This window comes from Musa acuminata, chromosome BXJ2-11, assembly GCF_036884655.1.
Source record: "Musa acuminata AAA Group cultivar baxijiao chromosome BXJ2-11, Cavendish_Baxijiao_AAA, whole genome shotgun sequence".
In the NCBI taxonomy this organism is placed as follows: domain Eukaryota; kingdom Viridiplantae; phylum Streptophyta; class Magnoliopsida; order Zingiberales; family Musaceae; genus Musa; species Musa acuminata.
Window position 1 is genome coordinate 1,959,679 of NC_088348.1, and position 17,382 is coordinate 1,977,060.

Sequence of the window (17,382 nt, forward strand, 5' to 3'; positions counted from 1 at the left end):
ATATATATATATATATATATATGCGTCGTAATCTCCATTCAACAACACCTGAGGGATTATTTATCTTTATTTTCCTTTTCCTGCGATCATTTAAACTAGAATTTCTCGGATTGGTTGGACTCTGATTTATTTATAGGGTATGGGGGAGACGCCATTAAATCCTCATGTAAAATAAATCTACTGGAACAGGAGAGACTGCTCACATAAGTCACGGCTGCTACATGGGTGCATGACACTGAAATCTTACACTTCTCTGCAGCAGATATAGAAAATTCTCACTGGTGCAGGGAGTCACATCTCTGGCCATTCTCGTCTTCCAAAGAGAAACAATAAACAATGATCACCAGATGGGAAACACCCGTCTCCTCTGAAGTTTTCACATCCCCAAGCCGCGTATCAGCTTCAAGGAATCCTATGCTTTAGCTCTACTGTGAAGAGTCGCAGTACTAGTTGTTTTAATGCTCATAAATGCTATGGTCTATGTCACCGCCCTCTCTCTCTCTCTCTCTCTTTCTCCCCCTCTAAATTCCAACAAAAGATTAGTAGTGACAAAGTAAAAGAACGTAAAGGCGAGTGAGAGAGGAAAAAGAGCATAAGATAAGCTTTAGACAATTTAATGGTTATAATGACTTGAGAGAGGGCGAGAGGGCGAGAGGGAGAGAGAGAGAGAGAGAGGGGTATCCTATGTGTATATTCTCGCTCTCTCCGCTCTCTTCGAAAGGCATCTCTGGGCTATGGATGTTCCCGCCAAGGATTGGAAAACCCGACCCCGACTGCGCGCCAAAACCAACCCCGCACGTGCGATTTTCCCGCCAATCAAATAGACCCGTTTCCACACGTGCCCGACCAACGGGTCGCCATTCCCTCCAAAACGATAGAGACCGAAGCGAAACGGTAAGAGGAGGTCTAAATAAAACCGGGCGAGCGCGAGTCCCATCGCCGTTTCCTCCTCGGTTTCCTCGGCCAGCTGCCACTTGGTACGCACGGGGTCCACCCGAGGCCGATCCCACCCGGCTCGGCGGCCAATCGGGTTCCGCCCCGGGAAACGAAGTGGCCGATTCATCGGCGAGGAATCCAGGTGATCGATCGGACGCGTTTGACGCGTGCAACGGTCATCCGCCAAAGTGGGACCGGACCGCCTGGAAGAGTGTTTCTTGAGGTGCGGAAATCATAATCATACGCATCAAAACTAAGTCGTAGTTTGGGGTGCAGAAAAAGAATCTTAGCACAAGTGTTCGTAAATCTTACTTTCTTATCATCAAAAGATTTCATAGATAATCTTTTTTTTTGTTTTCGGATCTGCACCGGCGAAGACAGATCCGATAATATTCGTACGAATCCGAGATCTTGAATTTGGATTCCATTTATGTGACTTGGGACACCTCGAGCATAGACAGACTCAGATGTACTCGATGTAGCATGGTGACGTCACCATCTGACCACAATTTCACGTGTCAAATCGATGTCTATGCTTTTGATGAAAATCTATTCTCAGGTGTTACAGCTTTATATACATGCATGCATGCATGCATGCATGCTTTGTTTATGACCCTCGTGAAACCTAATTCCGGAATGGTGCGTCGGTGACGAAGGATTAGGTTTCTTCGGGGCGCCATCATTAATGGTGTTTCTCCGGTGGTCATTTTGTTGATCTCAGTAGCACAAGGATTGACTGTGTTAAGCTTCTGGAACGTGATCTCTATTGTTATGGTAAATAATTTTTTTAGTCGTGGCCTTGGGGTCGACGCGGCTCGTTCAGGGGTCCGAATGACGAGGATTTTGAGCGGCGTGCCTCGGGTCCCTCTGGTAATCGACCGCGGTGATCTGGATGTCCCGTCAGGGGGAGAGCTCTATCGTAGCGTCGGGGAAGAGGCAACTTCGTCTCGTAGCGTCGAGGAAGAGGCAACCTCGTCTCGCACCTGCGCATTGGTCGGGCCGGAGGCTCGGTCCGACCCCTCCGACGATCAAGTTAGCGACGTGGAGAGGGTGATAGTAGAGAGAATGCTTTTGTCCCCCTTTATTCGTTGAGAACTCTGGGGTATTTGTAGTTGGGTTTGATGTTACCTGATGTGTCTGTCTGCAGGGGTAGGGTCGTACCTCTGATGGCGTCTGACATTACTGCTGAAGTAGCGTAGAGAACCGAGCTGCCGCAGGGTATGGCCGAGCCTCGGTAGACGTCTTTCTCTGCTTCGACGAAGCGCGCGGGGTTAAACAGTGGAGTCGTTGATTGGGAGCGAGTGACGTCGACGCACGTCAAATCGATGTTAATGCTCGCTTCCTTGGCAGCGACTGATGTCGTGGCGCATTGCGTCAAATCTGTTTTTACCCTTATCATCTATGATAGATTGATGGAAAAGGGTAGATGGATCGGTCGTCAGCGGACAAGGATCCGAGCTACTTTTCTCCGCTGTGTGTTCTTGTTCTGAGGCCTTGTTTTCCTGCCTGCTTTTGCTGAACGCAAGGAGGGGTTGGCTGTTCCGTGACATATGTTCTCTGATGCATGCACTGCTGCTGCATCCCGTGGAAAGCCAGCTTTATTTCACTTCCCCGGTGGGAGATGATGGACATGAGGAGCCAGTCACTCTGGTTTATCTCTTCTCCTAGTCCAACTCGGTGCCTCTGTACGCTGTCTGTATCATTGCGAGATGGAATTCGCCAAAAGATTCAAAGGCGTGCACCAACCTTGCTACATGTCAGAATGGCCCATCTCTGTTTCATTCTCTTGCTGGCCGAGAATAGTACGAACTGTTCTTGAGTCATGCTGGGTCTGCTCTGATCGGGAAACTGCTGTTGAGCTGAATCGGATCCCCCTTGGAAAGTTTGATGGCGATGGAGAATGCAGTCATACCGCATGATAATGATGGAGACCAAGATCAATAAAAAGACTTCATCTCAGGTTTTCTGATTTAAGCTTCTCTTCCTTTCTGATTACTGTAGATCGCTATAAGTTATCAAACATATATTTTTCATTAAAGTTTATCGATATATTCTCCTTATTTTTTTTATTTATATCGATTAGGAGGGAAGATTTTTCTCAATCAAGTAATGAGATTTCTTAGTACAGTTAAAAAAATCTTATCTGCTATCAGAGATACGATGAATCCACACGAGGATAGCACAAGGGATGGATGGAGTCCTGAGTTGTAGTTAGCCGAGCGACAACAGTGATAGGATGCGTCTAATAGCCGACTTTGGAGATGCGAAAATACACCACAATTGTCACTGATCAATCGTCGTCGAAGGTGAGCTGGGGCAGAAGAGAAAGCCTAGGGAGATGCATGCACGACTCACCAAGTGTTTCTACCGTTGTACTCAACCATCTGGAATAGGTATGAACTACAACATCTTTAAGCGAGAAATCGATTACAGTGAGGAGATATCGTGCTTTTACAAGAACGACGATGGGGTTGCTAGGGGCAGATGAGCGATTAGAGTAGAGGCATCGTAAAACAACTAAGATTCTTCTTCGAAAGGTGACGGGCTCGATGAGGAGTGATTGATGTTGTCGGACAGCAAGAAGAGAGCTTGCTCTATACTCTAATACCATGATAGAATATATGTTTTTCGTTAAAGTTTATTGTTATGTTCTTTCTATTTATAAAAATTATGAGAAAGAATTTTTCTTAATAAAACAGTGAGATTTCTTCCGTACAATTAAAAACTATTATTTATTATCAATCAAATCAGGAATACTGAAACATCACCCTCATCTTAACGGGAGTAAAAATTAAAGAGCGACAAGATGCTGCAACCAATAAGAGATGGCTTGTTACCTAATGCTGCAATCAACAGGTGTCCTCCCAGCTTTCACCATGTCCAATCGCAGCATCATCTACCATAGTTTCAAATGGATTCTCGAGAGCCAGCAGAGGAATCTCCCAAGGCCAAGTCGCTTTCGGGAGTCAGAGAGGGAACAGTAAGTCCACGGATGGCACCAAAAGGCCATTCAGGAGTGGCTGTCCTCCGGGAGGACAAGGGAACAGTCGTAGGTGAGCTGGGGTGGCTCTCGTTTCAGCCTTCACTGTGTCATTTTGGCATCTTGCTTCGTGGGATGAGGGTTGTGAACTCCGGATTTTGATGGTTCAGTGCGGGCTGTAGCAAACTTGGCTTTGGACTCGCGTGCATGGAAGGAATCAACCAAAATACCGCAAGATTTCCTACGGCATCATGGCGTCACAAAGTAGGGTTCTGTTGTCGCCTAATGGTTCTTGCACATACGTGGCCCAATAATTGTTGGAACGCCCACCCAAACTTTTACAGCGGTGTCATAAAAAACAATTGGTGTGCGTCATGTAATGAATGACTTGCATCTTGTTGAGCATCTGAGTGTTTGACGAAATGTCGGAGGCAATGCTCACGCACAAGTACACCGTTCTTTGAAATCAACAAGAACAAGGGAAGGGGGTGTTCGATTGCAACGGCTAAGAGATGTCAGAGCTCAAAGCCACCGAGTTCTCAGATAAGTAGTGTTTGGTCGGAAGGAAGTCGCTGCATCCACTGCCATAAAGGATGGTTTCTACCAATCTCTCTGCACAAGGTTTCAGAGCATTTTTGTTCCACCTGATTAATTTGATGGAGAATTAAGTGGCCAAAGGATATCCATACGTCTAACCTCCGGTGTGCAGCATTCCGACATCTGCTGTGTTCCGTAAAAGAGATGGATGGAGTTCAACAGCAGTCCAAAATCTGCATAGCTGCACCCTAGTTAATAATAACTTATGCATCGTAATCATTTAAAGCAAAAATAGAGAAACCATCGTAAATATTTATGGTACCACCAGCATTAATATATACATAAATCAACCTCATTTCCATGCACGTTTAATCTTTAACTATGTTCTCTCATCACACAAAAATGTAGCGTATCGATACCTGGGTTCCTCCACTTCTCCGTAGCGCCACCAATGTGGCGCAGGTGGGGGAGGTTCCAAATCTTCTTGGTTTGGGGGAGAAGAGAACAAAAGGACCTTATCAATCAAATTATTTGAAGCGAGATGCTAGCCATAGAAGTCTTGTTTTGCAGCGCCCTTCTGATAACATCAGACACTATTCTTGTATTGTAGTGCCCTTCAGAAATCTGGATAATAATACACAACGGTTTTTGCTTCCAAGGACATCAAAGAGCTTCCCTTTCCATCTCAGATCCTCCTCATTTCCACCCCCTTCGTTGTCGTGATTTCCATCATGTGGATCATCATCCATAGGGACAGACTACTTCAGGACGTTGTTGAGCAATGTTAAACATACTGGCTCTTCGCAGTAATGTGTTACGTAACATGTGCAGCTCATCAAGCTCAAACTTGTGGTCAGGCGTGTGCTGGTGGTTGAACCTGCCAGGGAGTTTTGATTTGGTTTTGTAGCATGCTTCACACAAGTCAAAGCCAACTGCTTCTTTCCAATCCTTACACTTGTATCGCTTACCAATAATCAGATATATCTGTTAGTGAGTTAAAAAAAAGGGTAATCAAAAATAAAAAAATAAAGAATAATTGTTTCCATGCAGGAGGAAAAAAGAGAGAAAATAAAAGAAAAGCTCAATAACATTTGATATTTAAAAAAAATGAATAGAATTAATGCCTTTAATGGTGATTCTAGAAAAATATTAGTAACAGGAAGCAAAATGAGGAGTTGTTTCTTTATTTTCCTAAGTTCTAAATGCAGTTGTTTCCTTACCTTCATAAATTCATAATAGATTAAAAACAATCTGCTTTGTAATGATCCTCTATAGGCAATTAACAGGAGTTATAAGGCATATGACATGGCGAACATACCTCACATGAGTCACACACGACTCCTACAATAAATACAGACATGTCTTCATTAAGCCATAATAAACCCATGGCTTCACAAGGTACTTTGGCCTTCAGTTTCTTTGGTTGTAAAGTACCTACCATGGAATAAGCTACTGTTAACTCTCAATAATAGTATGGAAAAAATAAAAAGCCAGCTTATTACCACAATATCAGAAATATACAAAAAAATAATCACATGGCAAAATGCAACTAGAACAAGATATTCTAAACGGCAGGAAAAGATCCAATAAATTGCAACCACACACAACCCTAATTCCGGCCATTTACAAGGTATTTCTGAAGTTCTCTAGAGAAATGAGTACTGGCAATTGCTCGTAAAGTTATGCCAAAGAACATAAAAGTAGCAACTAGTGGCATAAAAGTAACTTCATTATTTTTAAAAAGTGAGTTAACTTTGCTACACCTGTAGTAGTAACCTGTATTACAAATCATGGACAGCCATACCATCTCGGCCGATGTTATCAATCCATGGGTGGACCAACACATACTAGTCCGTACAAGCATACCGTATCGACATACGCCGATAGGTACCAATTTTTGATAAAAGACCAAAAAATGGCTGGAAATTGATTAAAAAACACTTTTTAGGTTTTTTTCCTAATTTAATAGTAATTTTATTATATTTGAATAAGAATAGAGTGCACATGAGGCATGAATAAATTAATATGACTGTGATTAGACCTAAATACCCCCAATTTGGGGCTAAATGTAAGAGAATGGACCTAATTGAGACAATACATAAGAGAATGACCTCAATTGATAGCTTGATTATCACTAATTGTCGATTAAAAATTTTAATGTGTGAGAAAGAGTGAGAATGAGAGAGTGAGTGAAAGAGAGGGGAGGGAGGAGGTTTTAAAGCCCCGAAAAGAGGCCCCAACGGTCAAGGTTTAAAGGCCAAAGAGAGACCCCAATGGTCAAATTATGATCAAGGTTTAAAGCCCCAAAAGAGGCCCCAACGGTCAAGGTTTAAAGCCCAAAAAGAGACCCCAATGGTCAAATTATGATCAACGTATAAAGCCCCAAAAGAGGCCTCAACGGTCAACTTGACCATTGGGGTCAAACTTGATCCCATTTGGGTTGGTATTAGTTAAATTCCGATCGGACCGACCCGCATCAGTTAGTACGGGTGATGTAATGACCGTTGGGGTCAAACTTGACCTTATTTGGGTCAGTATCCATCCAATTCTGATTGGTACCAATCTGTCTTGGTTTGTATGGGTGATGTATCGATCGATACGGATGTACTGACCAGGCAATGTATCAACCAAAGGTGATGTATCGGCTGGTACGGTGCATCGTGCTCTCACAAATCAATTAGGTGCCAAAGACATTAGACTCAATCATTCAAACCTGTGACACACTGAACCAAATTAGAGATCAAAAAAGATATAGCAGATGACAGAAGTGGTACAAATTGGAAGCAAGATTATAGTCAAAATCACTATCACCTTACAGATAACATGGAGCCCTACATATATCAACTCAAAAAAAGCTAGAGAAGCTTACCTGTTGATGAGTTTGCCGGTTGACATTGGGCTTTACTTGTTCTCTTCTCACTGCACACTCTTGGAAATTTTTCTTCTAGAAAATGATCCAAATCCAAGAAAACATTTGGAAACTCACCAGGATCAAGGCTTTCACAAATTTGACACTGAAGAGTCTCCCCACTTAAGTCAGATAGATTTGCAAGACACAATATACTGCATAAATAATTATATTAATATGTACATTACCAAGGAGTCAGTTCATGTAAAATCTTTAATGCCTAATCATAACTTAAACTAACCATGTCCGCAATTAAGAACTGCAGGCTGATACAGCATTTCTTTGCATAAAGAACATGATTTATCATCCACAAAAATGTTCCTTTTCATACTTTTCCCAGGGCAATTTTCTTGTGAATATAAGTGTTCACAACCTCGACATCGCCTTAAGTGCGTCACAACTGTCTTAGAAATGATGCTAAAAAATATAAGTGGTATTTAAGGAGGCTGAGAGTTAACCATTATCAAGATGAAGTTTCTCTGAATCAAACTGATATGATAGCTGAGGTGAGTATATGTCAGCACGCTTTTCTTCCTCTAAAATATATCATAAGGAAAAGTTAAATAAATCCCTCATACATACAGAAACCAAAATTTTAAAATTTCATGATAAATGAACAGTTAAATTTGAAGAGCCCACCTAGAACTTCCATCTCCCTCGTCTTATATGCCACAGGTTCAAGTTTTAATAGCAAAAAATGTAGAAGATGGCAAATACTAGGAAAATGATTATAAGGCTGCCTACATATAGCGCAATGTGATGCTCGCCCCTATGCATGGCCTTTGTTCAGACACCAAAAGCAAGATATGTGTCCACATGCTGCCGTAGAGACAAAGGAAGTAAGATAGCAGTAACATGAAAAATGCAATGGAGAATGCTAGTGATTAATCCACACCAAGAAGGAAAGGTTTGTACACGTTTGCAGATTGAGAAGATCAAACTAACAAAAATGTCTTTCAACTAATGCTGAGAGTAAATGATATAGAGTTACAAAACAAGAGATGTTGTCAAGAAAGAGTCATTGATAGGAAGAAAGCTAATAACAATGTTACAACATAGCATTTAAAACAAACTGGTCAACTGATGAATACCATGGAATAAGATGCAAAAAATTATCATGAATTTCTACAGAATGATAACAAGAATGACAAATTTAACATTCAAAGAACTGATGCTAGGATTATATATCTTACTAGACCTATGTTCTCTAACTAAAAAACATAAGATATATAAGCTTTTTAGTTAATATATAAGTATACCACAACTTCAACTATCTTTTACTTCGTTTTTTTATTTTCCAGTAACAAAATGCAATATGGTGTGCAGACAAATCATACTTGTCTGAGGAGGGACAGGGGAGAGAGGGAAAGAAGAAAGAAAAGGTAGCATCTGAGACTGTCACAGTTAGAAAACAAATATGGAACATGTATAAATTGAACAGTTTGTTCTATTTTGTGAGGTCCATCAATACGAGTTGAATACTTCATTAAAGAATTTTTAATTTTATAAAAAAATGGAATACTTTAAGAATCGAAAGGATATTTTTTATAATACATTAAGCAAAAACTTGATCATTTTGTTTATTGACAAAATGGATATAAGATAAGACATTGTTTAATATTTTTTGTATTAACATTATATTACAATACATAAAATTAAAATAATGTGCTTAGTGCTTACTATGCTTATCTTAAGTTCATGCATTTCCCCTGTATCGCTATGGGACTAAATATTTTTACCAAAAAAAGAATCTCTTTTATGGTGACAAGCTTAGGAACTAATTAATTACTTGATAATATTAATCACAATACGTGACTACATGTTGTAACACCATAAATAAATGTCAAGCTTAATCATGTATATATTGTACATTTAAAAATACATTTATTACCATATCCATGTCATATTTTAACCTGACTTTTCAAAATTTGTTGTATCAGTATGTCCATGCTTTATGAAAAACAGAGAAAGAAAGATGTAGATAATCCTCATAAAAAGATATGAAAAAATAATGGGAACAGGAACAAGGATCCATAAGGGGTAGAGCAGCAAGAAGAAACACTTTGTTCATAGAAGTTTAAGCTACTCAATGAATAGCTAAAGCCCATAGACAGATTATGAGACTTCCGGATCCATTGCTCTTCATCAAAATTTTTGTATGTCAAGGAGAAGCTATCGAGTAGCATCCATTTTAGAATCACCCTAGCATATATCAATAAAACTGCATTCCTCAAGCAGGTAGGATTCCAGTTACAATAATTTCCATCTGTTGCACATGACAGGGACATTCTCGTGAGTAGACACCTTCACGTCAATGCTAAATCTTATTCCCCAAAGTGAGGGACAGTGATAAAATTTTTAATAGAGAATAAAGTAACAATTTAATGGAGTAATAATTAAAAAAATATTATTCCTCTCTTTCTACCAATTGTTCCTATCCTGAATCCCAATATTTTTATCAATATCATTTCAATTATATTAACATTCATCTATTTAAAATTTAAGTTAAGTATCTTCTTCTTAGCAATGATATCATGGAACCCACAATAGATTATATCCACATTTTTCATTCTGTTCTCCCAAATTCAATAAGCGAATTAACACATTTTTGCTGAGGTTCAATGCTTTTTTTTTTTCCCTCCATTCCTTCCCAGCCTATAGAACAGAAAAAAGGGGGATGAAATACGAACATTCAGTCATGTAGAATTGTGTCTCTCATTCTTCACATATCAACAACAATAATAAACAAGGGGAATAGCAAATCATCTAGGAATAAACATTAATTTCAATCAATAGACCAGCTATAGACACAAATCATAGAGTACTTAGCACAGGTGGACCGCAGATGGACATTTATGAGTCTTTAAAACGTAACCAATGCCCTAGTTGGTTCTATATATATGACCAAATCTTGCCTTCAGTTTTGAAGATCACATTTTAAATCATCTAGAATTGCTTAAACACCTATAAATGCTTCTCCAATTGGGAACTAGAATGCACATATGGATGTACAACTCTGTATATCATGTATAATCATGTGCGGCAGAGATGCACTACCATAGCATGTGTTCGAACTTCAAACCAGCGTTTTCAAGCTGGTCTTGCACTAATGACAGTTCAGAAACCAGGATTCTTGAAAAAAAAGAACGTTCATTTTGCTTAGAACTAGTGAGACAAATGGTTCAACTGCTTGTATCAGTTCATAAAGGCCTGTAAGAATAGATGAGCTCTTTTCCTAAATTCAATATCATTGTAATGCAGTTGCAAATTGGTCGACAGCAATTCGTAAGATGACGCAATTCCGTACCAATTACTTATTTCTTTCAAAGATGATTCAATTTCGTGAACAACCCAATTAATAAACCCTCATCCAAAAAAATGATACGTCGAAGGATACCAACCAACCATCAAGAACTAGTAGAGCATAACATCACCTAAAGTGGAAAAAGAATTAAAAGAAAATCCCGTTCAACACCGAGGTTGTACCATGAAAATAAATGAATAGACGTGAGAATCTCTTCATCCAAATTAGATCCATTTATTACGAAACAATCAACCGCACACTGCAGATTTTTTATTCTAGCGTTGATTAATCGCGTAATTAAAAATCCCTAACTGCCTCTACTTTTCGTCGGGACGAGACAAAATCTAAAACCCGGAGAGCAGTGATCAAGATAGCGAAATATACAGTTCCAAACGAAAAACAGACTTCGAACATACACAAGGTTCCAAAGAGTACAAACAAGATTTGATCTGAGATTGGCGCACGAGAGAAGATTGCTCACAGGCAAACGCAGCACTGGAAATGCGAACTGGAACCATCATCAAAGGTTCCCACCGCCATCGAGGCCTCCGCCGCCCCACCACCGGCCATCTTTTCGAAAAGAAGGGAACAAAAGCAACCGACGCAGTGTATGTCATACGAAGGCGATCAGGTGGAGAGGCAAATTGTGGCAAGTCGGGCTCCTCGTCAGTTCTCGCGGAGTTTAAGAACGCATTTCAACCGTTCATCTTTCATATCTCAAGTCTAGACCGTCCATTTTTTGAGATGCCCTATGGATCGAAGATAAAAGAAAAGGTTGGACGACGGTTGCGACACGAGGATCGGAAGGTTATTTCGCGTTAATTATATATTACCTTTATAATTAATTATCTTTATTATTTTAATTATTATATTTTTAAAATTATATTAAAATTCTTTATATGTATAAAAACAAAATATTTAATCCGTTGCTCTCTTATTTTTAATTCTATAAAATTATTTTTTAATCTTATATAGAAACCTTAATGTTTCACTTTATCCCAATATAATTTTTTAAAAAATATAAATATTAAAATATTAAAGATAATTAATTACAAAAAAATATAATTAATTCTTTTGAGAGATTAAGAATCTACTGGAGCCCACCGACTTCTAAGTGCAATTCCTCCGTACTCATCTTTTCTTTGTCATTGGAGATTGAGATGGGGCCCACTCGAGCTATCAAATCATTGAATCCGATTAGTCATGGACTACCACCTAGGAGTCAACATGTACAGGAGAGCTCTCTCTCTCTCTCTCTCCAATGATCACCAACGAGAGCAAGATCCTTTAGCCCTTGTCCACCTCGACCCTCGAGAGAATCACACGAGCTTATTATTGGGAATATTGATACACAGCAACGAGATTTATTCTTTTGTTTTTCCCCTCCTCGTTTGGGATACCAACCATCGGTCATGCATCACTCTGGTCAACCATGATTTTTGAAGGGCTCAACACCTAATCGCAGGGAGCATTAATCCCAGATGGTGTGACTTGGTTCTCCTCTCCGAACACTTGACACTGAGTATCATATTATGTTCATTCTAGGCGAACTCCAATCTTGAGAAATGACGTGCCCAACAATCTTCATTCCTTAATGTAACCCTCGAAGAGACGTGTTCACTAGCTATCGACGTAAATGAGCCCTTGGCGACATAAAGAAGCTCCTTGATGAGCAATGGACTATCCTACACGGCCACTTAGGTATATAAGTGGCCCTAAAGCCTAGAGGGGCAGTCAGACTATTGTAATCACCACGCTACTAACTTAATCTTCGGATGAATTGTGTCACGAACATCCCTCGATGCAACGCCCAACCTGTTACAGGCGAATGAGATGCATCTCGGGACCAAACCTGCTAGATTCTCCTCCCGCCCTCGCTTTCTGACGTGATCTTGCGCCTTTGAGATCGAATTAATCTCATCTGTCGACAACATCCACGTACCAACAAAAATTAATCTCAACTAACATATATATTATTTAGAAATATTCAAACGCATACATGGAATAATTCATCAAATCAATATGATGATCCACCTAATTTGATCTCATTCCCTATTTTAAAGAGTATCCAATCTCTTCTAATCGGAAGACCCACCTCATCCAATAAGATCCACCACATTTGATCTCATTCCTTATTTTAAAGAGTTTCCAATCTCTTCTAATCGGACAACTCACCTCATCCAATAAGAATTGGACTTACACTCAAGCATTTATGGACGGAAGACGCGATTCATCGGCGTCCTCACCACACAAATGTTCTTGTATTACGTTTGTAAGAACAAAGGAACAAAGGGAGGGAGAAACTTCCATGAAGGTAGAAAGCATATGAGTGTGACGAGCCATAGAATACTTGGACTTCCGCAACATACAAAATAGCAGTTCTATGCCATGGACCGTTGCATACAGTAAAAGCGCGCATGGGAAGAAACACACACGCTGCTACAGAATTTAGTACGAGTTCCACAACACAACACAATGATTCAGGAGTATCGCCGAAGGAAACGAAGACGACAAGGCAAGCAAAACCATCGTCAAATCCAGCCATTAGGCCATCATGAATAGTTACAGCGATCAAGCAAATCAAGAAGAGAGAGAGAGAGAGAGAGGGGTCATGGAAATCAAAATGAGGGAAAAGAAAAAGAACGCCCACCAATGTCAAAGGCTTACCTTTTATTGTCCTTTCATGGGCGGGGTGGTTTTGGGTCACTCACCACATCGAGGAAGGAGGCTAATGCGCGCACAGGGAAACCCACCAGCGGACCGCGTCGGGGCCCACCTCATCCTCACTCACAACTGAAGCCAGCGGGCGAGCTGGGTGGGGTTGACGACGCCCGGGATATGGGCCGCGTCCGACTTCAGCAGGTAGGACACCTCGGCGTACCCCAGCCGATCCGGCCTGGCCGGGCCCTCCTCGGTGCCGCCTGGCGGCCGGGCCGGGTCGGAGCCCGTACCCCCTCCCCACCGCTTCCCGAAGAGCGTTCCCCGGGTGAGGAACTCTTGCGCCAGGAGTCCGGCCAGCAGCCGGTTGTCCCCGACCGGCGTGGGCCGAGCCGCCGTGGCCGCGTCCGGCAGATGCGGCTCGGGTTTGCTCTTGGATTGCGTGCGGGTTGGGTCGGACGGCTCGCGCTCCTTCCGCTTTCCCAGCACGCCAGGTTTCGGTGCGCGGATCGACATCGGTGGGCCTCCGCCTCTCGCCACGTCAGCTTGGTGCGATCAAGATCGATTAAGGAGACGAGGCCAAGAAAAGGCCCGAAGATAGTAAACGAGTTACCAGATGGGCCGCAGACAAAAGGGCTAAAAAAGGGACGACGAAGGAGGAAGAAGAGGAGCGATCGGAACCCGCCGGGTTCCTCCGCCGTGATACCGGCGGCAGACGACTGCGGAAGAAGGAAGAGAAGGAGCGCGAGAGACACAAGGAGAGAGGTGGGAAAAGACAGGACGAGGGAGTTTGGGGAGGTGGACTCATATATATATATAGTGGGCGTATCACATAAATGGCCTCCCAAGTTGTCATAATAACAAGATTACCATCTACCTCTGCTCTATTGAAATACCTGAAGTACCCTCCATTCATCGCGTCCGTGGCCTGAAGTCTGAAAATTCATCGGCCGTCGGATGAGGAGGTCAGATTCGTCATAATGACTACCCGGAGGGGCTTTTTAGTAATCTAAAAAAGTACATCGGCGAGAAGCGCATGTATGGAAGGGTAAACCGGTCATTTGAATGGCTGGATGTGGACGGGTGCGTGCGTGTGTGGCGTGGGGAGGTTAGAATCTCCGGGGAGTAACGTTTTCCTTGTCACCGTCGGCTCGGCCCGCACCGCTTACCTTCTCGGCGATTGGCCAACCTCGTGAGGCCCAGTGGGCCCCACTTGTGGTTGCGAGGCAATGATGCATGTGATGACTGGAATGGATGAAAACTCGAGGGTTTTAACCTCGGAAGAAGCAACTCGGAATCAGAGCGATTAGCGAACGGGGGAAGAAACAAAAGAAAGTTGAAAGCGGGCCATTGCTTCATCGCTAAAAGAAGAAGGTTTCTTCAAGACAAGTCCATGGCCGAAAGCTTTAGGGTTCTTAGATTCCCCTCCAGAGAAGGCTCTCGGGCCCAAGAATCCTTCCATCGAATGAACGGATAGCTGTCGTGGTTATCTTCTCAAGGAAAACGAAAGATGAAACAACCAAAAATACTTGTCCTCGCTTAGACATTTGTATCGAGATGCCACTCTTATGGTCATGATTAAAATGGCAAGTGTAGGTTCCCTCCAAGAAACTGATACCTTCTCTTCTGGTTTCTTAGACGAGGAGAAGAAACATCTCTCGAGGCGGTGTTCGAAGATTAGAGAAGAGATGGAGTTTGGGGGCTTCCCCGTACAGCCTTCGTTTTCTGATCCTAACGAGGGAGTAAAAATAAAAAATTTTTTTTTTTTTCAGAGTAAAAAAGGTTAAAGCACGAACCTCAAAGCGACAAAATGATTTCCACATCACCTTTTTCTTATTCCTTCCCCATCCGGCTTTCTTTCTCTCTATTGTAATCTTCGGAGGAAATAGAACACATCAAAGGCATTGTTTCTTCCTCCTTGTTGAAAGTACAAGTGTCGACAATCTCTGCAAAACATGAATTTGTATTAAATGATGCATATTTTATCAAGTAGTTTTGGATTTATAGACATAATAATTTTGATAAATAAGGAATTCAAGTATGAGAAGGCTTCTACATGCATATACTTCTCTTTGATATGTTATGCAAGGAAAGTCTCATCAATTAAGTCGTGCGGCACTCATACGTGTCCGTTCATAAGGATCAACCTTTCTGAAATCTTCCATGATCCTTTAGGACCTATAAAAGAGAAAACAGGTTAAAGAAAGCACCTCACTCAAGATCCACAAGCAAACATTCCAAGAAATACTTCATACATAATACAAATTATAAACATACTTTACAAGCTCTAAACAGTTACATAACAATGGGTCAAAATGGTTCATTACAGACCAAAAATCTCTTACAAGTGTCCACATGACACAATCTTTATTTACAAGCCTAATGCGACTACCAAACCCAATTAAAATGGGACTATTAAATTTTCGACCGTCCCTCTACTTGTGCAAAATATGAATATACCAAAAGACACGGACATACATAAGCATTACATCAAACATTTTATTTTAAAGTTTATCCGTGACACAACGTGAGATTAAATAGTCTGAATTATTCGCTTTGGACGTATCTGTACGATTTTATCCTTTTCGGAGCATGTGAACTTCAAAAAACATCTTTGAGAGTAAAAGAGACCTGACGGATTTATAAGTTCTTGATTTCCATACTCCTCAATCAATATGGGACTAAATGACTTTATCAAGAATAATACCGGTTCATAAAAATCCATGCCAAACCATGCATCTGCATTGATTGGTGAGGTCCAAATATCTAATTTGCTTGTTATTATTTGGAAGCTATAGCTTGATAATAGATTAAGACTCACCAACTCCATCCACCGAGGCTCCCGAACTCAGAGTACGACCAAGTCATACAATTTTTACATTCATTGATCTGCAAATTTGATCCAAACATCTAATTTGCCTGATACTACTTCAGAACACACCAACTCTATTTACCTAAGATGAGGTTTCTGTAGTAAGCCGAGTGTCGAACACTTTGAGTGCAGTGTTGAATTCAGAACTTAGCCATAGGCATACCTGATGCAGGCCGCCGCCCAAGCGAACCCGCTACCGAAGTCGCCACTTTTGATCGCCACGAGACCTTCCCCTTGCCCTCCTTGCTCACCAAGTCCATCCCAAAAGCACTCGCAGCGACACAGCCCAAGCAAAAGCACAGCGCTCCTCTTTCGTTCTGTGGTTTTCGACGGGGGCCTGCAAACTTACAAGACGGTTTGGCGGATCTCTTATTTAACCCGACCCGACATTAAAAGGGTCGGATCTGGTCCTCCTAATTTCACACCCGAAATGTTATAAAAGTATTGTAGCGTCCGATACTAATGTAAATTGATGGACTTTCTTTTCCCGTTGCAAACGACCATAACGAGTAAGAAGAAGAGACCGTGCCGTCGATGAAGCTTAGAGCCCGATATCTTCACATCCCGACTCCAACCCTTATCATCCATCGTCGTCTTCTCCTTTTCTTATCACCTTTCATCCCTTGTGTCTCCGTTGTGACGGATTGTTCGCTAGGCCGCAGACAAGATCTTTGATCTCTATGCAAACAGAGCACCGAGTGATACAACAAGCAGCTCTCGCATGGCGCACACCCGCGTAACGCGTGGGTGGTACTTGAGCAACGGTGATTACTGTAGCAGAGGTAAATTGGTAATTTTTGCATGGCGTACACTCATGCAATGCGAGTACACTTCAGTAATTTCACATAGCAAGGGGAAATAAGTAATTTTATAATTTTCTAATATGTTATAAAATAAATCAAATATGTGTTATTCCACAAATACGTTGCAAACACAGTAGTGAACGATACAACGACACGCTCTCGCAAGGCATACACCTGGGCGACGCGTGGGTGGTACCCGTGTCATGGTTTTCATTGTAGCAAGGGTAAATGGGTAAATTTATTATGGCGTAACACTCGTGCGAAGTGCGGGTGGTACCCGTGCAGTAGTAAATAAGAGTAATTTCATATAGCAAGGGTAAATCTGCCAAATCCATATATGTGGTCTTTTTTTTTAATGACAATATCATAATTCATCAATTTTAA

General features: G+C 41.5%; 2 protein-coding genes and 1 long non-coding RNA gene across 8 annotated transcripts; all 3 read right to left on the bottom strand.

Moving 5' to 3' along the window:
- Nucleotides 1-3,738: 3,738 nt before the first annotated feature.
- On the bottom strand, nucleotides 3,739-11,417 carry LOC135627210 (E3 ubiquitin-protein ligase PRT1-like). Of its 6 annotated transcripts, none has more exons than XR_010492553.1 (6): nucleotides 11,147-11,346; nucleotides 8,106-8,180; nucleotides 7,323-7,516; nucleotides 5,772-5,887; nucleotides 4,873-5,416; nucleotides 3,739-4,686 (listed from the first exon to the last, which is right to left on the bottom strand). XR_010492553.1 is itself a non-coding variant. In XM_065133219.1 (5 exons), the coding sequence occupies exons 1-5, from the start codon at nucleotides 11,233-11,235 to the stop codon at nucleotides 5,195-5,197; spliced, it is 717 nt and encodes a 238-aa protein (XP_064989291.1). In that variant the 5' UTR covers nucleotides 11,236-11,337; the 3' UTR covers nucleotides 4,706-5,194. The 6 variants fall into 6 exon arrangements, 1 of the variants encoding a protein (XP_064989291.1); XR_010492552.1 differs by having other exon boundaries at nucleotides 3,742-4,694; nucleotides 4,873-5,437; nucleotides 11,147-11,337; XR_010492551.1 differs by having other exon boundaries at nucleotides 3,746-4,686; nucleotides 4,873-5,437; nucleotides 11,147-11,337.
- Nucleotides 11,418-13,452: 2,035 nt separating this feature from the next.
- On the bottom strand, nucleotides 13,453-13,839 carry LOC103970846 (uncharacterized). Its single transcript, XM_009384774.3, has one exon. The coding sequence runs from the start codon at nucleotides 13,837-13,839 to the stop codon at nucleotides 13,453-13,455; it is 387 nt and encodes a 128-aa protein (XP_009383049.2).
- An 892-nt stretch (nucleotides 13,840-14,731) lies between these two features.
- LOC135627428 (uncharacterized) lies at nucleotides 14,732-16,518 on the bottom strand. The gene is made up of 3 exons (XR_010492602.1): nucleotides 16,359-16,518; nucleotides 15,380-15,501; nucleotides 14,732-15,269 (listed from the first exon to the last, which is right to left on the bottom strand). It is a non-coding gene; the product is annotated as an uncharacterized LOC135627428 (long non-coding RNA).
- Nucleotides 16,519-17,382: the final 864 nt, after the last annotated feature.